The sequence below is a fragment of the Dipodomys spectabilis genome, unplaced genomic scaffold, assembly GCF_019054845.1.
Source record: "Dipodomys spectabilis isolate Male_0828 unplaced genomic scaffold, ASM1905484v1 ptg000034l, whole genome shotgun sequence".
Taxonomy (NCBI): Eukaryota; Metazoa; Chordata; class Mammalia; order Rodentia; family Heteromyidae; genus Dipodomys; species Dipodomys spectabilis.
In genome coordinates, this window is record NW_024870711.1 from 2,358,859 (window position 1) to 2,376,391 (window position 17,533).

At 42.8% G+C, this 17,533-nt stretch overlaps 2 protein-coding genes across 2 annotated transcripts in view; both read right to left on the reverse strand.

Annotated features, from left to right (window-relative positions):
• Parp12 (poly(ADP-ribose) polymerase family member 12) overlaps positions 1–4,529 on the reverse strand; it is a 35,320-nt gene extending 30,791 nt beyond the window's left edge. The window contains exons 1-2 of the mRNA XM_042677286.1: positions 4,139–4,529; positions 1,341–1,476 (exon numbers count right to left, since the gene is read on the reverse strand). Of these exons, the coding sequence (XP_042533220.1) occupies positions 1,341–1,476; positions 4,139–4,485 (483 nt within the window). The 5' untranslated portion in view covers positions 4,486–4,529. The remainder of the gene's footprint in view (positions 1–1,340; positions 1,477–4,138) is intronic.
• Positions 4,530–10,742: 6,213 nt separating this feature from the next.
• The window catches only part of Kdm7a (lysine demethylase 7A), a 77,509-nt gene continuing 70,718 nt past the window's right edge, over positions 10,743–17,533 (reverse strand). The window contains exon 20 of the mRNA XM_042677285.1: positions 10,743–17,097. Coding sequence (XP_042533219.1) covers positions 17,003–17,097 — 95 coding nt within the window. The 3' untranslated portion in view covers positions 10,743–17,002. The remainder of the gene's footprint in view (positions 17,098–17,533) is intronic.

The following is a 17,533-nucleotide window of genomic DNA, read 5'->3' on the forward strand; positions in this document are numbered from 1 at the left end:
CTAAACAGGAAAAAAGAATATAGCAGACATGTGATGGGTTCCTGATTTATGAGGGCCACCAGCTAGCCATCAGGAAAAGTTCTGTCCAAAAGCCACACTGAGTCTGAGTGAAGGTCTCAAATCTCACATATTGGCAGGGTGTTCTCAGCCAACCTGAACATTTAAACAGTTAATACAGGCCTGCCTGTCTCACCAATGTACGAAGAATAGTATCTTTTCTCTCCTGATCACTAGATCCTCCAGAAAAGTTAGCTGAATTAAATCAACACTCATTTTTGAAAGGTAAAAGTAAAAAGTTAACATCTATATGACAGTCATATGTTAAGCTATCATCTTTCTCAAATGACTTTGACCAGAAAGAATTTTCATTAAAATATGCTAATTTAATATGTTACCTCAAACCAGAAACAATGCCAAAGAATCCTTTGTAACCTGTGCTGCCATAAGAACTCACTACTCTGATGAGCTACAGAAACTTGAGGTCCTACTGCTATCCTCTAGAACTACTGCCTCATTTACATTCCCACCTTGCCCATCACAATAGAACCAACACTGAAACACAAGCCTGATCATTCCAGTAGGTCACAGGATGCCTCCAGCAGCCACTTAAGTGTCAGAACTGCCTCTAGACCTGGTGGAACTTTCCTGAGAACCTACTGAAGCCATTTTCTTCCTATCTAACCCCCTACCTCCCTTGCTCTCCTGCTTTGACTGTCAGACCTGCACATGCCACTCTGCTGTCTAAAGGTTCACAATACCTTCTCTCAATCTCTACCCCAATGAATCTCTCACATTGCTAATCCCTACCCACAAACTGATACAGAACCAATGCAGTGAGCTGTACATGATCTGAGAACTCATGATCATCAGCTTCTGAGTATAAGTGAATGAATAGAGTGAACTAATTATGTAGCTGTCAGTAGCTCTGAGGTGTCTTCACAAACCAATGGGGTCCAATAATACCCAGCTCTATGGTTTCCATTCCTGCTACACATGGATAGGCCCATTGAGGTCAGTTCTGAAAAGAGGAGGTTGAGTCTATGTAACTTCATACAGCCATCCTGATATCTCACTGAGTGGAGGGGGTTTTCCACCCCATCTCTGAAAAGCCTAGAGGTGAGAGAGGCCATTCACTGAATTGCAGATGCCTACCTAGGAGAGCTCTGCTTCAGAGAAAAGTAGATGTCATAGCCTTAGGAAAGGCTCCTGTGCAAGGATTCCTGGCCAGGATGGATCATTGGCTTCTGTTCAGCCATAATATCTCCTTGTCTTCCAATTATCTGGACTCTCCATTAGTACTTGAAGAAAAGGCCCCTCCTGCCTCTAACCCCAATACTCACTTCCGGCAAAAGCCACGGGTCATTTTGAAACAAGAGTTGGCACAGCTCACTATAGCTGAGGTGGTCAATGCCATGAACTTTCAGGACACTAAGGTTGTGATCAGTCTTCAAGTTGTGACCATTCCTACAGTTCTTTCTGCAAAGAAGCAGATAAATGTTACTAATTAAACTGTGTGTAACCTTGTAATCAGGAAGTTATGTAGCATCATAGGGAAAGGCAGAAGAAAGTGCAGCCAACCATGCTCATGTTTACTTTGGAGAGCCATGGAAAAGGAATGTTCAAGAAACTTCCTTCTATAAACAAAGAAGGCAATTGCCCTGGCTCAGGCCTATCATCCTAGCTACTCAGGAGGCTGAGATCTGAGGATCATGGTTCAAAGCCAGCCCGGGAAAATTCTTATTTCCAATTAATCACAGAAAAAGCCAGGAGTGGCACTGTGGCTCAAGTAGTAGAATGCTAGCTTTGGGCCAAAGAGCTCAGGGACAGTGCCCAGAGCCAGAATTCAGGACCCAGGACCAGGAGGGAGGGAGGGAGGGAGGGAAGGAATGACAGGGAGAGAGAGGGAAGGAGGGAGAGAGAGGGAGGGAGAGAGGGAGAGGGAGAGAGGAGAGAGAGAGAGAGAGAGAGAGAGAGAGAGAGAGAGAGAGGGAGAGAGAGGGAGAGAGAGGGAGGGAGAGAGAGAGAAGAGGAGGAAGAGGAGGAGGAGGAGAAGGAGGAGGAGAAGGAGGAGGAGGAGGAGGAGGAGGAAGAGGAGGGTGAAGAACAAAAAAGAAAACACTTAGGTTACCCAAACCCGTTAAGTATCAGAAGGGCAGAATTCCAAAACAAAATTTGATCCCTAAAATTTGCACACTAACCTATTTTGCCAAGTATACGCATTATAAAGATACAGCAACAATCTTCAATATTGGGCCGATCCACTCAGCTACCACAGCTTGTGTGCTTTCCTCTAGCCTCTTTCTCCACTGGAGTGATCTCTCTAGAGCACATTTCCCAAGTTTCCACCTCAGCTTGTTTGCAACTGCAGACTTCTCAGATCAGAACCACCCCTGAAGACATATTATTGTCCACTCAACATCTCCCAAACTAGTTACTAGGGGGTGGAGGGCAGCCTGTCTCTCAAACTTCACACCTGAGTAGAAAATCCTCTCCAGCTCTGTCTAGTAGAAGCAGAAACCAGCAAGTCATTACCTCTCCCTTAGCTTCTCTCTCTTCCTACTGTGTTCCCCAAATGCCTCATGCACACATCCTTTGGAAAGTTCTAATCTGCTATTTCTAGTCTGCTGGTTCTTAGAAACCATATTTACCAGCCCCCCCCCCCCCAAAGATAGGTAGGTAGAGTCATGCCAGTTTCTGGTCATTGGGATATAAGTTAAGAATGTCCATCACCATAAAAATCTCCTATGTGATCTTTTACTATCCATTTTTTCCCATCTACTCCTAGAATGAGATATCTAGAATGTACTCAAAAGCCATATATTGAGGATAGTAAAGTCTAGATGGGTCAGCTTGTACCCCAGAATGATTGCATATATCAAGGCCCCTATCCCTAAGTGGACTATTAGACCTGACATGATACATAATGTCAGGGCTTGGGGCATGGCTCAGGTGAAAGGGCCTGAGTTCAATTCCCAGCACAAGAAAAGAAGAGGGAGGAGGGCTGAGAAGGTGGCTCAGTGGTAGAGCGCTTGCCTTGCATGCCTGAGGCCCTGGGTTCGATTCCCCAGCACCACATAAGCAAAAAGGAAAAAAAGCCGGAAGTGGCGCTATGGCTCAAGTGGTAGAGCGCTAGCCTTGAGCTGAAGAGCTGAGGGAGAGCGCCCAGGCCCAGAGTTCAGGCCCCACGACCGGACCCAAAAAAAAAAAAAAAGAAGAGGGAGGAAAGGAGACAGAGAAGAAAAGAAGAGAGAGTGAGAAGGAGGGAAGGAGAAAGGGAAGAAGGCAGGAGGGAGGTCTATTGTGTTAAGACAAAAGGAAAGAGGAAAGGAGGGAAGAAAAAGAGAGGAAAGAGGGCTGGGAAGGTGGGTCAGTGGTAGAGTGCTTGCCTTACATGCTTGAGGTCCTGGGTTCGATTCCTCAGCACCACATAAGCAGAAAAAAAAGCCGGAAATGGCGCTGTGGCTCAAGTGGTAGAGCGCTAACCTTGAGCAAAAAAGCTCTAAGACAGTAGGGGGCGGGGGGCGGGGGGCGGGAGGGCATGACTTAGAGGGTGTAGACCTGAAGTATTAATGAAGCAAACCAGGAAGTGAAAAGCAGGCATCCTAGGAAGCTTCAGGGCACCAAATGAGTAATACCTCTGGGTGGATAGGGGTGGGGTGGGTGGGCCGGGGGAGGCCGGCTGATACCAGTTCCTTAAGGACTGGGGGTTGATGGGAGGAGCTTTCATGCAGGTAAACCAGCCAGGGGGACGGTGTTCAGTTTCTTTGCAGCCCTTGGGCAGAGAAAAGCCTTGCTGCCTGGCCCTCAAAGCTAATTCTGGAGAACGGAGGGGACAGTGAAGCACCACTTCCTTCCGCCACCCAGGTGTCCCTGCAGCTCCATCTACGCCACTCTGTCCCTGGGGAGGAGGGACGACCTTCCCTGAACCCAAAGTCACTGGAAGCGATGGAAGGGGGCGAGGCCACTGATTGGCCACCTAACCTAGTTGCCTCCCCTGCCCAAAGGGAGGAAGTGAGGCCCCTGGGCCTTGGCCGGCTCCCTCCGTCCCCTCCACCTCCCTCCCCTCGCGTCCCCTCCACCCATTACGTCAGAAGCGTCCGCCCCTCCCACCCCCACCTCCCACCCCCCGACGCCTTACCCGGCTCTCATGAATCTGCAGGAACCAAAAATCATGAACTTGCATAGGTGGAGCTGGCCACACAGCCCCAAGCAGCCGGGCTTGAGCCCTTGGTACGAGCGGCACAGACGCAGCGACGAGGCGGCCAGCACCACGAGTTCGGGGCCCGCCGCCGCCGCTGCCGCCGCGCCGCCCGCGCCCGCCCGCGCCACCACCACGAAGCGCTGGTGTTCCCGCAGCAGCCGCTCCAAGGCGTCGAGGCCCATGCTCGCCCGCAACCGACGCCGCAGCTGGCTCAGCTCCAAACAGCCGCCGGCCGCGCACAGCACCTGGGTCACCTCGCCCACCACGATCGCGGCCTGGGCCATGGCCACCGCACCACGACTCGGGCAGCAGCGGCCGCGCAGGCAGCGGCCGCGGTGGCGGTGGCGGCGGCGACGGCTGAGGCGGCGTCCCCGAGCCGGAGGCCCGGCGGCTGCTCGCGGTGGAAGCGCTGACGGTAAACGAAACCGAAAGCGGACCACGGTCCTCGTCGGGAGAAAAAGCCTCTGGCGGCCTTGCCACGCCCCCCAGGCCCAGCTGAAGGAGCCGCCCGCGGGCTTCAGGGCCGCCAGCTGGGCAGCCCGCGGCCCGAGGGCCAAGGTCAGGGTGAAGCCGCCCGCAGACCCGCCCGGGCCTCGCAGGTCCCCCGGGCGGGGCTTGAAACTGAAATTTTCCAGGGCGTCCCCCAGGGTGAAGGAGGGAGCACGCCGTGGGCACGCGAGGGCGCCCTCCACGTGGCAGGAAAATGCCGGGCTTCGCTCGACGCCACCGCCGAGGGAGGCCGCCGCCGCCGAGGGAGGCCGCGCGTTACCACAGGTGGTCGGCGACGAAGTGCCTGCGAGAGGCCCCACCAACGGATTGGCGGGCCGACCCACACCCACGCATGCGTGGACGCGAGGCCCGACGCGGCCCCCGCCCCCGGCGTGTGGACACTCTCTCCGTGGAATGCCAGGGCCGACAAGAACATTCGGTTGGCTTCGCACCAGTGGCTCTGACATTTCCAATTCGCAGGGGGGGCGGGGAGGCGTGGGGGTCTTGGGAGAAGCCAATGGGAACAAGCATTTCAAGACCGAAAGGGACCCTTAGACACTCCTGTGGGGAGCGGGGGTGGGTAAAGGTCCAGAATGTGATGGAAATGAGCGTGACCTTTGACCCTCCCCTCGCCTATCCTCCTAACGGTCCTGGAGGCTGTGTGCAGCGCACAGCCGCGTTGGGGGAGGGGCGCCGCCCGCGGGCCGGACCGTTACACGAGGAAGCTGAGACCATGACCGACGCCCCAGGATGCGTGCAGTGAGGAAAGATCCGCGTAGAACAGGGCGACCCCTGCTCCGTGTACGCAGTGAAAGGCGAGCGTGGAGGAAGCGGTGGAAGGGCCGGGAACGCCGGCAGTGCGAACTCCGCGTGTATTCATTCTCTCCACATGAACAGAAGATTCTAGCCGAAGAGTGGACGGGAACTCGGCGGCCTGTGGACAGGACACAGCCTGATGGAACTCGGCGCCGTTCCACGGCGGGGGCGGGGCGGGGCGGGGCGGGGCCGGCCCTCTGCCCCCCCCCCCCCCGCGGGCTCATCCACGCATGCGTGGGAGCCGGATGCGATCCCCGCTCCTGAACAGTATGTACTATGTTCATTGTTTTTAATGGAGCTGAGTATAGCTCGGTGGTGCAGTGCAGGAACCGTAGGTTCAGTCCTCTGCACCAGTCAAGTAAGTACATAGTGCAACTCAGACCAAATAATAATGCGGAGGAGAACAAGTTAGGGAACAAATAGGAAGGACAACTTTCGCTTGGACTTTGTGATAAAATTACTGTGTAATGTTTTTAACCAATGCTTTTTTACTTGTGCGTTCTGACATTGTTTTGATAAATATGTACATCGTATATAATTTTTTTAATTTACTTTTGCGAGCCCAGGGCCTTTTTTCACTCATGGCCGGTACTCTACCACTAGAGCCAGGCCTCCACATCCAGCCTTTTGCTTGTTACTTGGATATAAATCTCTCAGATCTGTCTGCCTGGATGTCTTGGAATTATGATTCTCAGATCTCAGCCTACTGAGTAAACTAGGGTTATAGGCTTGAGCCACTGGCCTGCCAGCTTAACTTTCTGCCACTCAACTAACATTTAGTCAAGAAAAACAGCTGAATCTCAGCAAGAGCAGCAAACTTTACAGTATTTTAGCTCACCCTGGTGATTTACCTTGAGAAAAGTTCACCTTCCTAGTACCTATACCAGAAGGATCAGACAGGGCTGCATTGTTTTCCAAGACTAATTCACAAGGAAGTCAATGTGACTTATCTAGTGGTTCCCTGGAAGGCAGTCTGAAAAGGTTAGGTTTATGTAGCCTCATTGTAATTTGCCAAATCCTAATAGTGGAGGATTTTTTTTTTTTGAGAGGGGGACACTGACTTGACTCGCGGTCTTCACCTTGCTAGGCAGGCACTCTAGCACTGGAGTTAGCCCCAGTTGTGCTTGCTTTTCAGTTATTTTTCAGATATGGTGGTGTGTTTTTGCGTAGGGCCACATTGGACTGTGTGCATCTCATATTTATCCTTCCCTCACTGCTGGGACTACAGTGAAGTCCCATCATTCCAGGCTTGTTGGTTGGGCTTCAAGATCTCCATTATATCATAAACTGGTGACAAAATATCAAATGCAATAAAAAGTTTCTTTGTAAAAGAAAACCTCAAAATTAATTTCTTATCAGAAAGCATGCACATTAGAAGGTCCATCCCACTGCTGAAGGGGAAAAGAAAACCAAGAATTCTATATCCAGCAAAACTATCCTTCAAAACATTTATTATAAACTAACTCATTCCCAGTTACAAGCTGAGAGGGTGAGGGTTAATTACAGTAATACAAGAAACACTAAAAGAGCCTTTTGAAAGTAATAAGACACTAAAGAGTAACTCAAATTTTCATGAAGAATGTGTAACTTTTAAATATCACTACCCTAAAATACTGTGAAAATTATGAAATTTATGTAATCATTTAATCTCAATAGAAAAATTATTTTTAAAAATACTCATGAGGAAAGAAAGCACCAGTAAAGGTTGACTAATTATTAGAAGGAAAAAAAAGTATTGATGTAACTCCACCCACATCTGATTTCAAAGCTAGCTGCATAATGCAATAATGAAAAGTAGTTTGAAGTATGTTCTCTGACCATAATGAATGAAATTAGAAATCAGCAACAGAAGGAAATATAGGATATTCACCAACTTGGAAGTTATATTAAAAAAAGTCAAATGAGAAATCATAAATGGGGGCTGGGAAGGTGGCTCAGTGGTAGAGCCCTTGCCTTGCAAGCCTGAGGCCCTGGGTTCAATTCCTCAGCACCACATAAGCAAAAAAGAAAAAAGCCGAAGTGGCGCTGTGGCTCAAGTAGTAGAGCGCTAGCCTTGAGCTGAAGAGCTGAGGGACAGTGCCCAGGCCCAGAGTTCAGGCCCCATGACCAGACCAAAAAAAAAGAGAAATCATAAATGAGATTTCAAAATACTTTGAAATGAATAAAAATGAAAACAAATTTATGAGCTTCCGTGAATGGTATTTAGAGGGAAAGCTGTAGCGAAAGCCTACATTGACATGAAACTGGGAAAGAGTAAACTAAGCCAAAAATGAAACAATACAGATTACAAATAAATAAAATGGGGACCAAAAAAAAAAGAATCAGTAAAACCTAAAGTTGGTTCTTTGACAAGATTTTTTAAAATTATTAATCTTCATCTAGACTGATTTTAATGACTAAAATTATTAATATCAGGAATAAGAGATTATCAATAGGAGAAATTTAAGAAGTGGTTATGGGATATAATATCCACATTTTCTAATTATGTACTTTAGGTGCTCTGACATTTTGTATCCTGGCTGACAATGGATTCCAATTCCTAGGAGAGCAAACAACTCACTCACCAGTGTGACTTTCAAATGCAAACCAACCAATCCAGACTTACCTGTAACTACTTCCTTCTTAGGCTCAAACATCCTAGGCTATTTATTCCCCTTCCCTAATCACCTTAGGCCAAGATCTCAGACAACTTGAAACACCCCCTATATTCCAAGAGGGTGCCAGAATAAGGTTGCTAACTCTTCTCACCAGTTCCTTATCACAGAAGCCACTTGCTCTACCGTCCTGACCGACACTGTGGTACGCCTGTGGACCTGAGTAGCATGCTATGCCTCCTGTTCCTAGAGATCTGTAAGAAGAAAACCTTCACATGTCTATGTCTCTTGTTAAGCCTTGGGCATGCAGACAATAAGGGCATTAAGATAGAATAAAGAGTGAATATATAATACTTTAAGTGGAAATGGCCCATAGACACTTAGCTCTGTCTGGCATTTATAGAGGGTGTTAGTGCTAGAGCTGTGAACAGCTAAGATTTGAACCCACAGGCCCGGATTAGATCACCCTGAAAAGAGGTTTCCAGAAGAGAGGAATATGAAGACCCTGATAAGAGAAAGAGACTGATAAAACTTAAAAAAAAAAAAAAAAAAAAAGGTGAGAAGTCTGTGGGATTAGAGGAAAACAAGAATATAGGATCATCTAAATATTAGAAAAAGATGATCGACACTGACTGCTATCAAGATTACATAAAAGAGGGCAAAAATGTTTTTGTATTGCTGATATCCCCAAATTAACAGCTAAAAGAAGTAACTTGTATTTCCCGATTCTGAGTTGGAAGGGCTTTGCTGGATATTTCCTCTGTTATTGCTAAAGTTGTTCCTGTGGCTGCTTGCAGTTGAGGCTTTATGAGAGCTAAAATATTCACAAATGGCCCTTTCAGTCTCTGTCTGCATGGGTCTCATTATTTAGTAGTATAGCCTGGGCTTCTTTACAGTATGCTTGTGATTCACAACAAGCCCAATGTACAAGCATTTCCCCACCCCTCTTTCCCAACTCTTGGCTCTGCCATGACTCTCTATATATAAAGTAGGTGAACAACCTTCTCAGCCTGCCTCTTACCCAGGATTCAACCAACAAGGCCTTTCACTCTGGAGGGATCTCTACCATTTCTTTACCAATCCACTATCATTGTAAGTTTTCTGAAAACATGCATAATCCTCTTTGAGGTAGATCCATCTACTTTGGCCCATATGTTCTTCTAATATATCCTAATTTCTTAGCTCTGATAGAAGAGCCCCTATCTTGTCCTCTTGACCTTTCCAGGACCTACCAGTTCAGTACACATATTTGGTATGGTAGCAAAATGCCCTTAGGATTCTTAGAAGCCTTTCAGGAGAAGAGTCTACAAATTACCAGCTTAAGTATTTCCTATGTCCAAAGGGTAGCTACCAAATGTAGTTACCAAGCTACATTCTTCACAGATTCATATTTTTTAGAAATTCTTTTTGCAGCTCTAGTTTGAACCCAGAGCCTCACACAACTAAGCAAGTGCTCTACCACTGGAACTGCAACTTTGATTTTGAATCCTTTTTGAATGCTTTTCCCAGCAGGCCCAGCACCAGTCTGTAACAATGGAAAGACATTGCTCTCACTGGGACACTGTAAAGAATTAAAAAAAAAAAAAAACTTGTACACAGTGAATACTCAAATAGAGGAAGATAAAGATGGGGGCTTGTGATCCAAACCATCTGCAGCAAAGCCCCTGGCTCTTCCCAATGAACTGAGAGGAGGGTAACACCAATAGCCCACAAGGATTTGTTTCCTAGTCCCACAAATCAGACCAAGAGTCTAAGGAGACTAGGTTCAGACTATCTACTATTTTTCACCATTACAGGTGAGCTTAGGAAGGTCAAACATTCTCCAGACCTCCCAAACAGCACATAGGGTCTAGGTCAGAAGATGGGGTGTGCAAACTTGCTTTTGGTGCTACTGCAGTGTTTCTGACCTCCCTGCTGTCATGCAGGGAGAAAGAAGCCTCCGTTTCTGGTGCTTCTGCTGCCTTGGGTTCTACAAAGCTTCACTTGGTCTCCAGGGGCATCTCCCTACTTCCCGTCTCCTCCAGAAGCATCCCACTGCCTGTGATGTGCTGCCTGGTGTGTTCCTTCCTCCTTGGCTCCTCTCAACATCTCCAAGGCAAGACCTTACCCTTACACATTCATCCCTGATCTGTCTCTTCTGCCCTTTGCTAAAGCTAAGCCCAAGCTTCCTCAATGAACTTATACTTACACATCTCCCTTTACTAGAAGGCCAAACCTTCTCACAGAGGCCCTGAGCCTGGACTTCCTTTTGCTACTCCTGTAACACTGGCACCAGTAGGAACCCTGTGTGGGATGCAGGCTGTGGGGGGTGTCCATAAGTGTTCATCAGTAAGCACAGTAGCACCTTGCCAACTTGCCTTTATATCCTTTCTTCCCATCTGGCCATTACTCTTCCCAAGCAATATAGCTAATAAAATAATAAAATACATTACCTTTTGCATTCAAGTCCCCCAAAATAATAAGGAGCTTATTAGCATAGATTTCACATTTTTAAATAATGTCCTCCAATTCAATAAAGAAAAAGGGAACCAAAAGTCAAAATTAGAATTCAGATTTTTTTCTTTCAGAAACACATTTTATACAACTTTCAACATATATACTTTCAAACAAAAGCAACAAAGAATACACAGAGTGCTAAAAAGTCAAAACAGAAGTAATACAATTTTAATTTCAATATTTTAAAATACAGAAATTGGAAAGAATACCAAATACAACTTTAAACAAGTCACTTGTCTTCCCCTATAATAACCAATATAAGCTACTTAAAGACTTACAAATTCAGATTAAAACAGAAACAAAATAAATACTGTACACTTTCCCTGCCTGCAGGCAAAAGATGGGAAATACTGTTATGAATCAAAACAAATGCTCTTAAAGCTTCTGCACCCCACTCCCCAGCCACACCCTCCCACTGTCACACAGTGTGCTTCTGTATTCCCAGACACACATGTGCACACACACTGGCCGCCTACACACACAGATGAGACACTACTCCATAGACACCCCAAATGAGAAGGGTAACAGTCACCTGGGACTGTGGGCATAAAAACCAGTAAGGAAAATCAGTCAGGCTAGCAAAACATTACTACAAAACTAGTAAATACCATAGCCAACAACTGTCCCCTTTTCAAATTTCAGAGTTAAACCCCCTAGAACCAACACTACCCCCTCCCATCACCACCCTCCAATACCCCCCCTAAAAGGAAACTTGCTGAAGCACTGGCAAAAAGTTAGACATTTCACAATAAATGTGAAAATTCATATTATATAATCTCTTAAAATGAACCTTTTCACCCTCTTTCCACAGCATGAAACTGTTATGGCTTAATTTATATTAAAAGTAGAAAAGTCTTTTCCAAAGGAAATACAGTCTGCGAGATGCACGTGCATTTCCTGATCAGTGCTATTTCATACCTAACAACTGCATGACTTGCTTTTGCAGTCAGAAGCTGTTTTTGGAAAAACTGAGGTTATAGCTTTTGATTCAGTCTAACCATAAACTGTAAGGCCCTTAGTTTGGTTTAGGTTTCTTTTGCAAGATAAAATAACCTTGGGGTTCACTTAGCAAGTTATACCTCAGGTCCCTGACTATAATGTGGAAGTTATATGCATGTATTGTAAAAATAAAAGTTTAATTATGAATTTTAGAGGGAAGAAATAATTCTAGGCAAGGAATTAACTGATTATATATTACACATAATGCTGATAATGTTTAAATCCATTAAAGTTAGAAATGTTTAAGTACATTAAAGTTAGCATCCACCAAAGAAGTATGTGTATGTCTGAGTTATTTTATTCCTGCAAAACGTTATATATTCTAGCACTTATAATTGTTTTGGTGAGAAATCGTGGGGGAGAACAGCTGATATTTTGTGAAAGAAATGGCCAAAATAAAACTGGTTGAATGCAAGGTGTTTTTTTCCCCCTTATTCTGTTTATGACTGTTTTCTAAAATAAAGGTAAGTAAAACCAGAATGTCACAAGTCTTGCATAGGTCAACTACTTGGAGGTCAAGGGCTACGTGGTAGCCAGAATTTTATTAATGAAATAGTGCAGAGCAGATAAACTTGCTGGAAGAATCTGTAGGTACAGTTTCTAAAATGTTTCTGACAAAAACATGTTACAGTTGTTAAGACAAAGTCTTAAGACATTAGAAGGGGTATCAAGGGTAAGAGGAAAAATATCTCAAGTGAGTCTTATTTTTCTCCTCCCCAGTAGAATGAAAAATTACTGTAGATGAATAAAACCAGTCAGTCACAATAAGCTACCTGCTTTGGAAATAGGCATTTGGTTCTTAATAACCTTAATTTAGGGGGAAAAAAGTACTTATGGAAAGGACATTAAATATTTATTTGAATTAGGGCATGATGTTCACTGAAAAGCAGATTAAAATAAAGGAAGAGTTTTTAGTAAGGCTACATACAGCATTAAGATTATTTTATGCTTAATAACAATTTATTGAGTATATTAATTTTCTCTCTGTTCACCTAGCTTCAAGGAAGCATATGGATGTCTTTCACAAGACAAGTAGAGACTGAACAGTGTTGCAGAAGCAAGATACAGGAGGTCCTAGATCCACTGTGTCTCCAGGAAAATCCATGCCCTACTTGGTCTCCTTTACTGACCAGCTTTCCTTATTAACCTAGAGACTGCTCTTTGGATCAAGGTCAAGGACATTAGGAAAGAGAAGAGCCTGAGCTTCCCACCTTACCCCCTCTATGCTGGCAATCAAACTCAGGACCTTGCAATAAGTAGCAATAAATTTAATATTTAATGAGAAAAGTAAATTTTGGAAAAAGTAATTTACTGTTACATTATGAAGATACCAGGTATCTTCCATGTGCAAACTAAAAATGATCGTTTACTATAGCAGTTACTCTTCTCATCTCTTAGGGAGTGATCTTACTCTTAGGTAAAAAGCATTTTCAAAAACAAGCAGTTAACTCTTCTGTTGAGTCTGACCTCCAAACCACCAATGACCTTTCTCTTTACCCAACCTACTGTCACCAACCTGGAGCTGTCCTGTGGAGTCCCAGCTTCCTTATCACCTTATTTTCCTTTAATCTTGTGGGTAGTTGCTAAAACACTTTAATTCATAACTTATTTTGCCTTTCCTCTAGTTCCTGACAAGCATGCCAAATCTGAGAAGCAGTACTACCTTAATTCCTCTTTGAGAAAAACCTAAAGCTATCTTTCCACTACAATAACTCATCTTAATGTATTTGAGGATGAACATTCTCATTATGCTTTCCAAACACTAGCTCAGTTCTTTTTCTTTCACTTCAAGCATAGATTCTGCCTTTAACTTAGCACCTTGTTAGAGGTTTTTCACATTTTTTAGGTAGCCTGCTCTGGGTACATATTTGATTTGAAAGAAGTTTTGTGAATAACAAGAATTTTCACTTAAATTTTATATATAAAGGTAAATTCATTATCAATTGTAACTTATAATAATAAATTCTCTATATGTGAAGTACTAAGTAATGCTTTCTTCTCTGATTATCCTAATAAGCAACTTTACTTAAACGTACAAATAAAAAAAATGGATTCAGAAATAGTATTTAGAAAAAAATGACTTATTCAGGGTCACACACTGACACAAAAGTGGCAGAACTCAGACCAGAAGTCAGTTCTTTTGTTTTTTTCTAAGCTGTACTACTTCATTACATTACCAATTAAACTACTAACTTCTGTTACGCTTCTTAAATGTTAAAGAAGTCAGGTCTTTTTTATTTTTTTGCTTCCACTTGTACAGTGGTATGTGCCTTAGTTGAAATTAATAAAGTTAGGGGAACGTGCTGTTTTTTTAAACAAAAGGGCCCTCTTTTGCTCTAGTTTATTTAGACATAAAAATAATACTGCTAATTTCCTGGAGAAGACACCTTTATCAGCAGAAACCACAACTGCAACAATATTCTCCTACAGTATTAAATAGTTCTGGACACACAGTAGATGTCTGATAAATACCTGCTGATCTTATATGAAAACAGTAGAGTACATTGAAAAGGCAATAATTAGGATCATCAAAACATAGAACTGTATTTATACTAAATATTTAATGATAAGATGCATTTGTTTCTTCTGAGTTTCTGATGATTTCAGTAGAATGTTCAATTTTGCACACCTCAAAGATGAACAGGTATTTATGAAGTTTAACGTATTTCTAGGTTACTGAGCTACTATAAACTGCCTGCTTTGTACTGTTAGCACATTCACCAATGTTGGAAAGTATTATATTACAAGATGTTGTGAATTACAGTACAGTGGATCCCAGGTTGAGTCATTTACTTGTATTCATATAGAAAAAGTACTACTATTATTAAAGTTGCATACATTCAATCACTAATTCTCAATTTTACATATTTATATTTGCTTATGACTAGCTAAATATTATCATTGCTGTCCTCTTGTGTAAGCTGTGGTACAGTATCTATTAAGTGAGACTAAGGGAAAGACAAAGGTTACCTATTGCTACTGAACCCAGAGTGGGCAATAGTAACCTCAAGGTTCAGCCACTTCCATGAGATAAAGGGTGTATCATGGCCATTACCTTTATAAGAGGCCAAGTACAAAAGTCATTAGATCAGTGGCTAAAACTTTTCACCAATTCAGAAAAAGATACATGGGTTCACTTTTAGTGGTTATATTACCTTGCTGAAAGTTTTGTGACATAACTAGTTAATGGACTAAAATGCAAAATTGAATCCACAGTACCTTCACTTAGAAAATCCCACACAGTAGCTACTCAACATTAGTGTTTATTGGCCTAAGGACACAGGGTGGATGGATACTGGCCACAATTTTAATTCATAAAAATAAATTAATTTTTATTTTAATTTTTATAGCTAAAGAAAAAAGTTCTTTAGAGTTGTGCAAAATGTAGAGGGAAAATAAGTCCAGATCCTGAAGTAACTGGAAAAAAATTATACTTATTTCTTAAGCTAATATAAAAATGTATATTAGAACACTAAAACAGAAAACCAAGACATCACAGTGATATATTGTGAGAAGGTGAAGGAATCAGTCAAACCAGACTTGTGCATCTTGAAATATGCTGACCAGTCAGTGGCTGACTGCATTCATCTCTCCACTACTTATGGCACAGTGCAGACAGGGACTAAGAAGGCAGTCTACAGAGATTAAGAATTTCCAAAAGAATTATTCTTCCTGACACTCAAATAAGATTTCAACTTTGGTTCTCACAGTCAAGAACCAAAAAAGAAATTCATGTTACTCCATTGCTATCCCATAAAATATTATAGTGGAGAAAGAGTAAAAAGTATTTCTTTTTGGAAATACACATTTGAATACAACCATAAAAGATATTTAATACAGTAGGAACAGTCTCATTACCTTGCTGAGCCAAAAAAAACCCCATAAACTAAAAATAAATTTCAGTCTATTTGCCTGTTTGTGTAATGCTTGCTATATTGTTAGACTTGGGAATAGCTCCACCATATCCCACAATCATCATTTTTATGCCACCAGGGGAAAGGGGGAAAATTATAAACAACTGAAAACTGGTATTAATAAAAACTGTACAAAAAAAGAAAAATGATTAAATTAAAAGTTCAACCCAATAGCTAACTGCAATATGCACTAGATGGAAGAAACTGCAAAAGCACCCATTTACTCCAAATCTGTGTCTGAAATAATTTTTTAGAAGATTAAGAAATTAAAAAAAAAACACATACACAAAAGATCTAGTCCAACATGCTTCTATACAACTTAATTATATAGTATAGTCCTATTGTATTACAGCTTATTGTGTACGTTTGAATATCCTAAGTCAAATCATACATATGCCTTTAACAAATTAGGTCTAGAGACTAAAAGTATCCTAAGATTTAACCTCTGCAGCAGGTGTTGGCCCTGTCCTCCAACACAAGCAATATGAAGGAGGCCTTCTATAGTTACAAATGTATTTGGAAAAACTATAAATGTGACAATTTAATCAAATCTATATTTTTCCCCACAAGTAGCTAAAAGATATTAAAGCTGTTCTCTTTGGGACCCAGATATCATTGGGAGAAATGAAAAATGTAAGAAGCTATTTCTTCATATTTAGAAGAAAACCACAATGTCAAAGGAAATGAGAAGCGAGGGATCTTTTGTGTTTTTACAGATTAGCTATGGAAGTGTTTCCCTGCAGAGAAGAGTTTTGTTGGGTCATCTCAAAATGATGGGGGTGCAGAGGGAAGGTGGGGTGTAAGGGAATCAACCTGGATAACAGTATGCACCTTGGATGTTAGCAAAAGCGAAGCTAATAGCTTATAAAAAACACATGAAATATATAAAATAAAATGATTTTCATATACATCTTAATTTAAAATAATTAATGCATCAAATCCCTGTTTAAGACTTTAACCTGAATATCAAATTTAAGAGTCCAGACTAGTTACTGTTACTGTGGCTCTTTCCCACATGTAACACACATACTATCAAAAATAATTTAAAAACCTTCACATTCTTAAATCTAAATTAGTGAGATATTTCTCCAGAAATCTTCCAAATAAATAGCTTTAAAAAAGAAAGAATTTATAAGCTGTTAACTTAAAAAAATCTGTTAAATAAATTATTGATAATTCTTTACACTACTACTGAAAATAAATCAAGACACTACCAATAACAAAATGAAATTCAAGCCCTGACAAGAGACCCTTTCCAGTTCAAGGTCTCTTTTTAAGGTTCCACCCTCCTTCTTCCTCTCCCCACCAGGTCCAAAGGGTTATTGCTGAGTGGGTGTGGCACAGTAAAAATGCAGCATCAGGTTCATTCTGTTCTTCGAGCAGTGTTCTTACTAGACAGAAAACAGCTCCAGGCAGGGGGACAACAGAAGCACCAGGCTCCTGTGCCCCAAGACTGGCCTCCAAAGGGAAGAGAGGCTGTGACAGCAGCTCTATCACACGAAGAAACGTGCATGACCATTTCTGTTCAACTTAAGGATCTTCCCAAGACGTTGTTTGGCTGTTGCCATTCCTTTTTTTGGACGTTTACCTATAAAACACCAACAGCACTGTAAACAGTAACGAAAAGCATACTTGCCAGACAGTATCTGAAAGACTTAAAAGGAGAGCTTTATGGTAAGTATGCCTAGTAGGTGTTCTGAACCCACAGCCATGCTTCAGGAATTCTACTATTTAACACCTTTCTAGTTCATCACAATAGGGCCAGAAAGTCAGCCCCCTTCCAAACTATGCTTCAACAAAATGGACTCTTAATGTCATCAATACCCATGGACCACTCACTGTCCCCTCTATGCCTTGGGTCATGCTTTCCTCCTGTCTGTTACTTTTGGCAACTCAGCCTGGTTAACTCCTTATCACCCTTTTTTAGGCTCTACCTCCTCCTGGGCCTTAGGAAGTGATTCCTGTTCCTCAGGGTAGGCTTGGGTATACTTCTTTGTTCCACAGTAGCCCATGCATACTGCTAT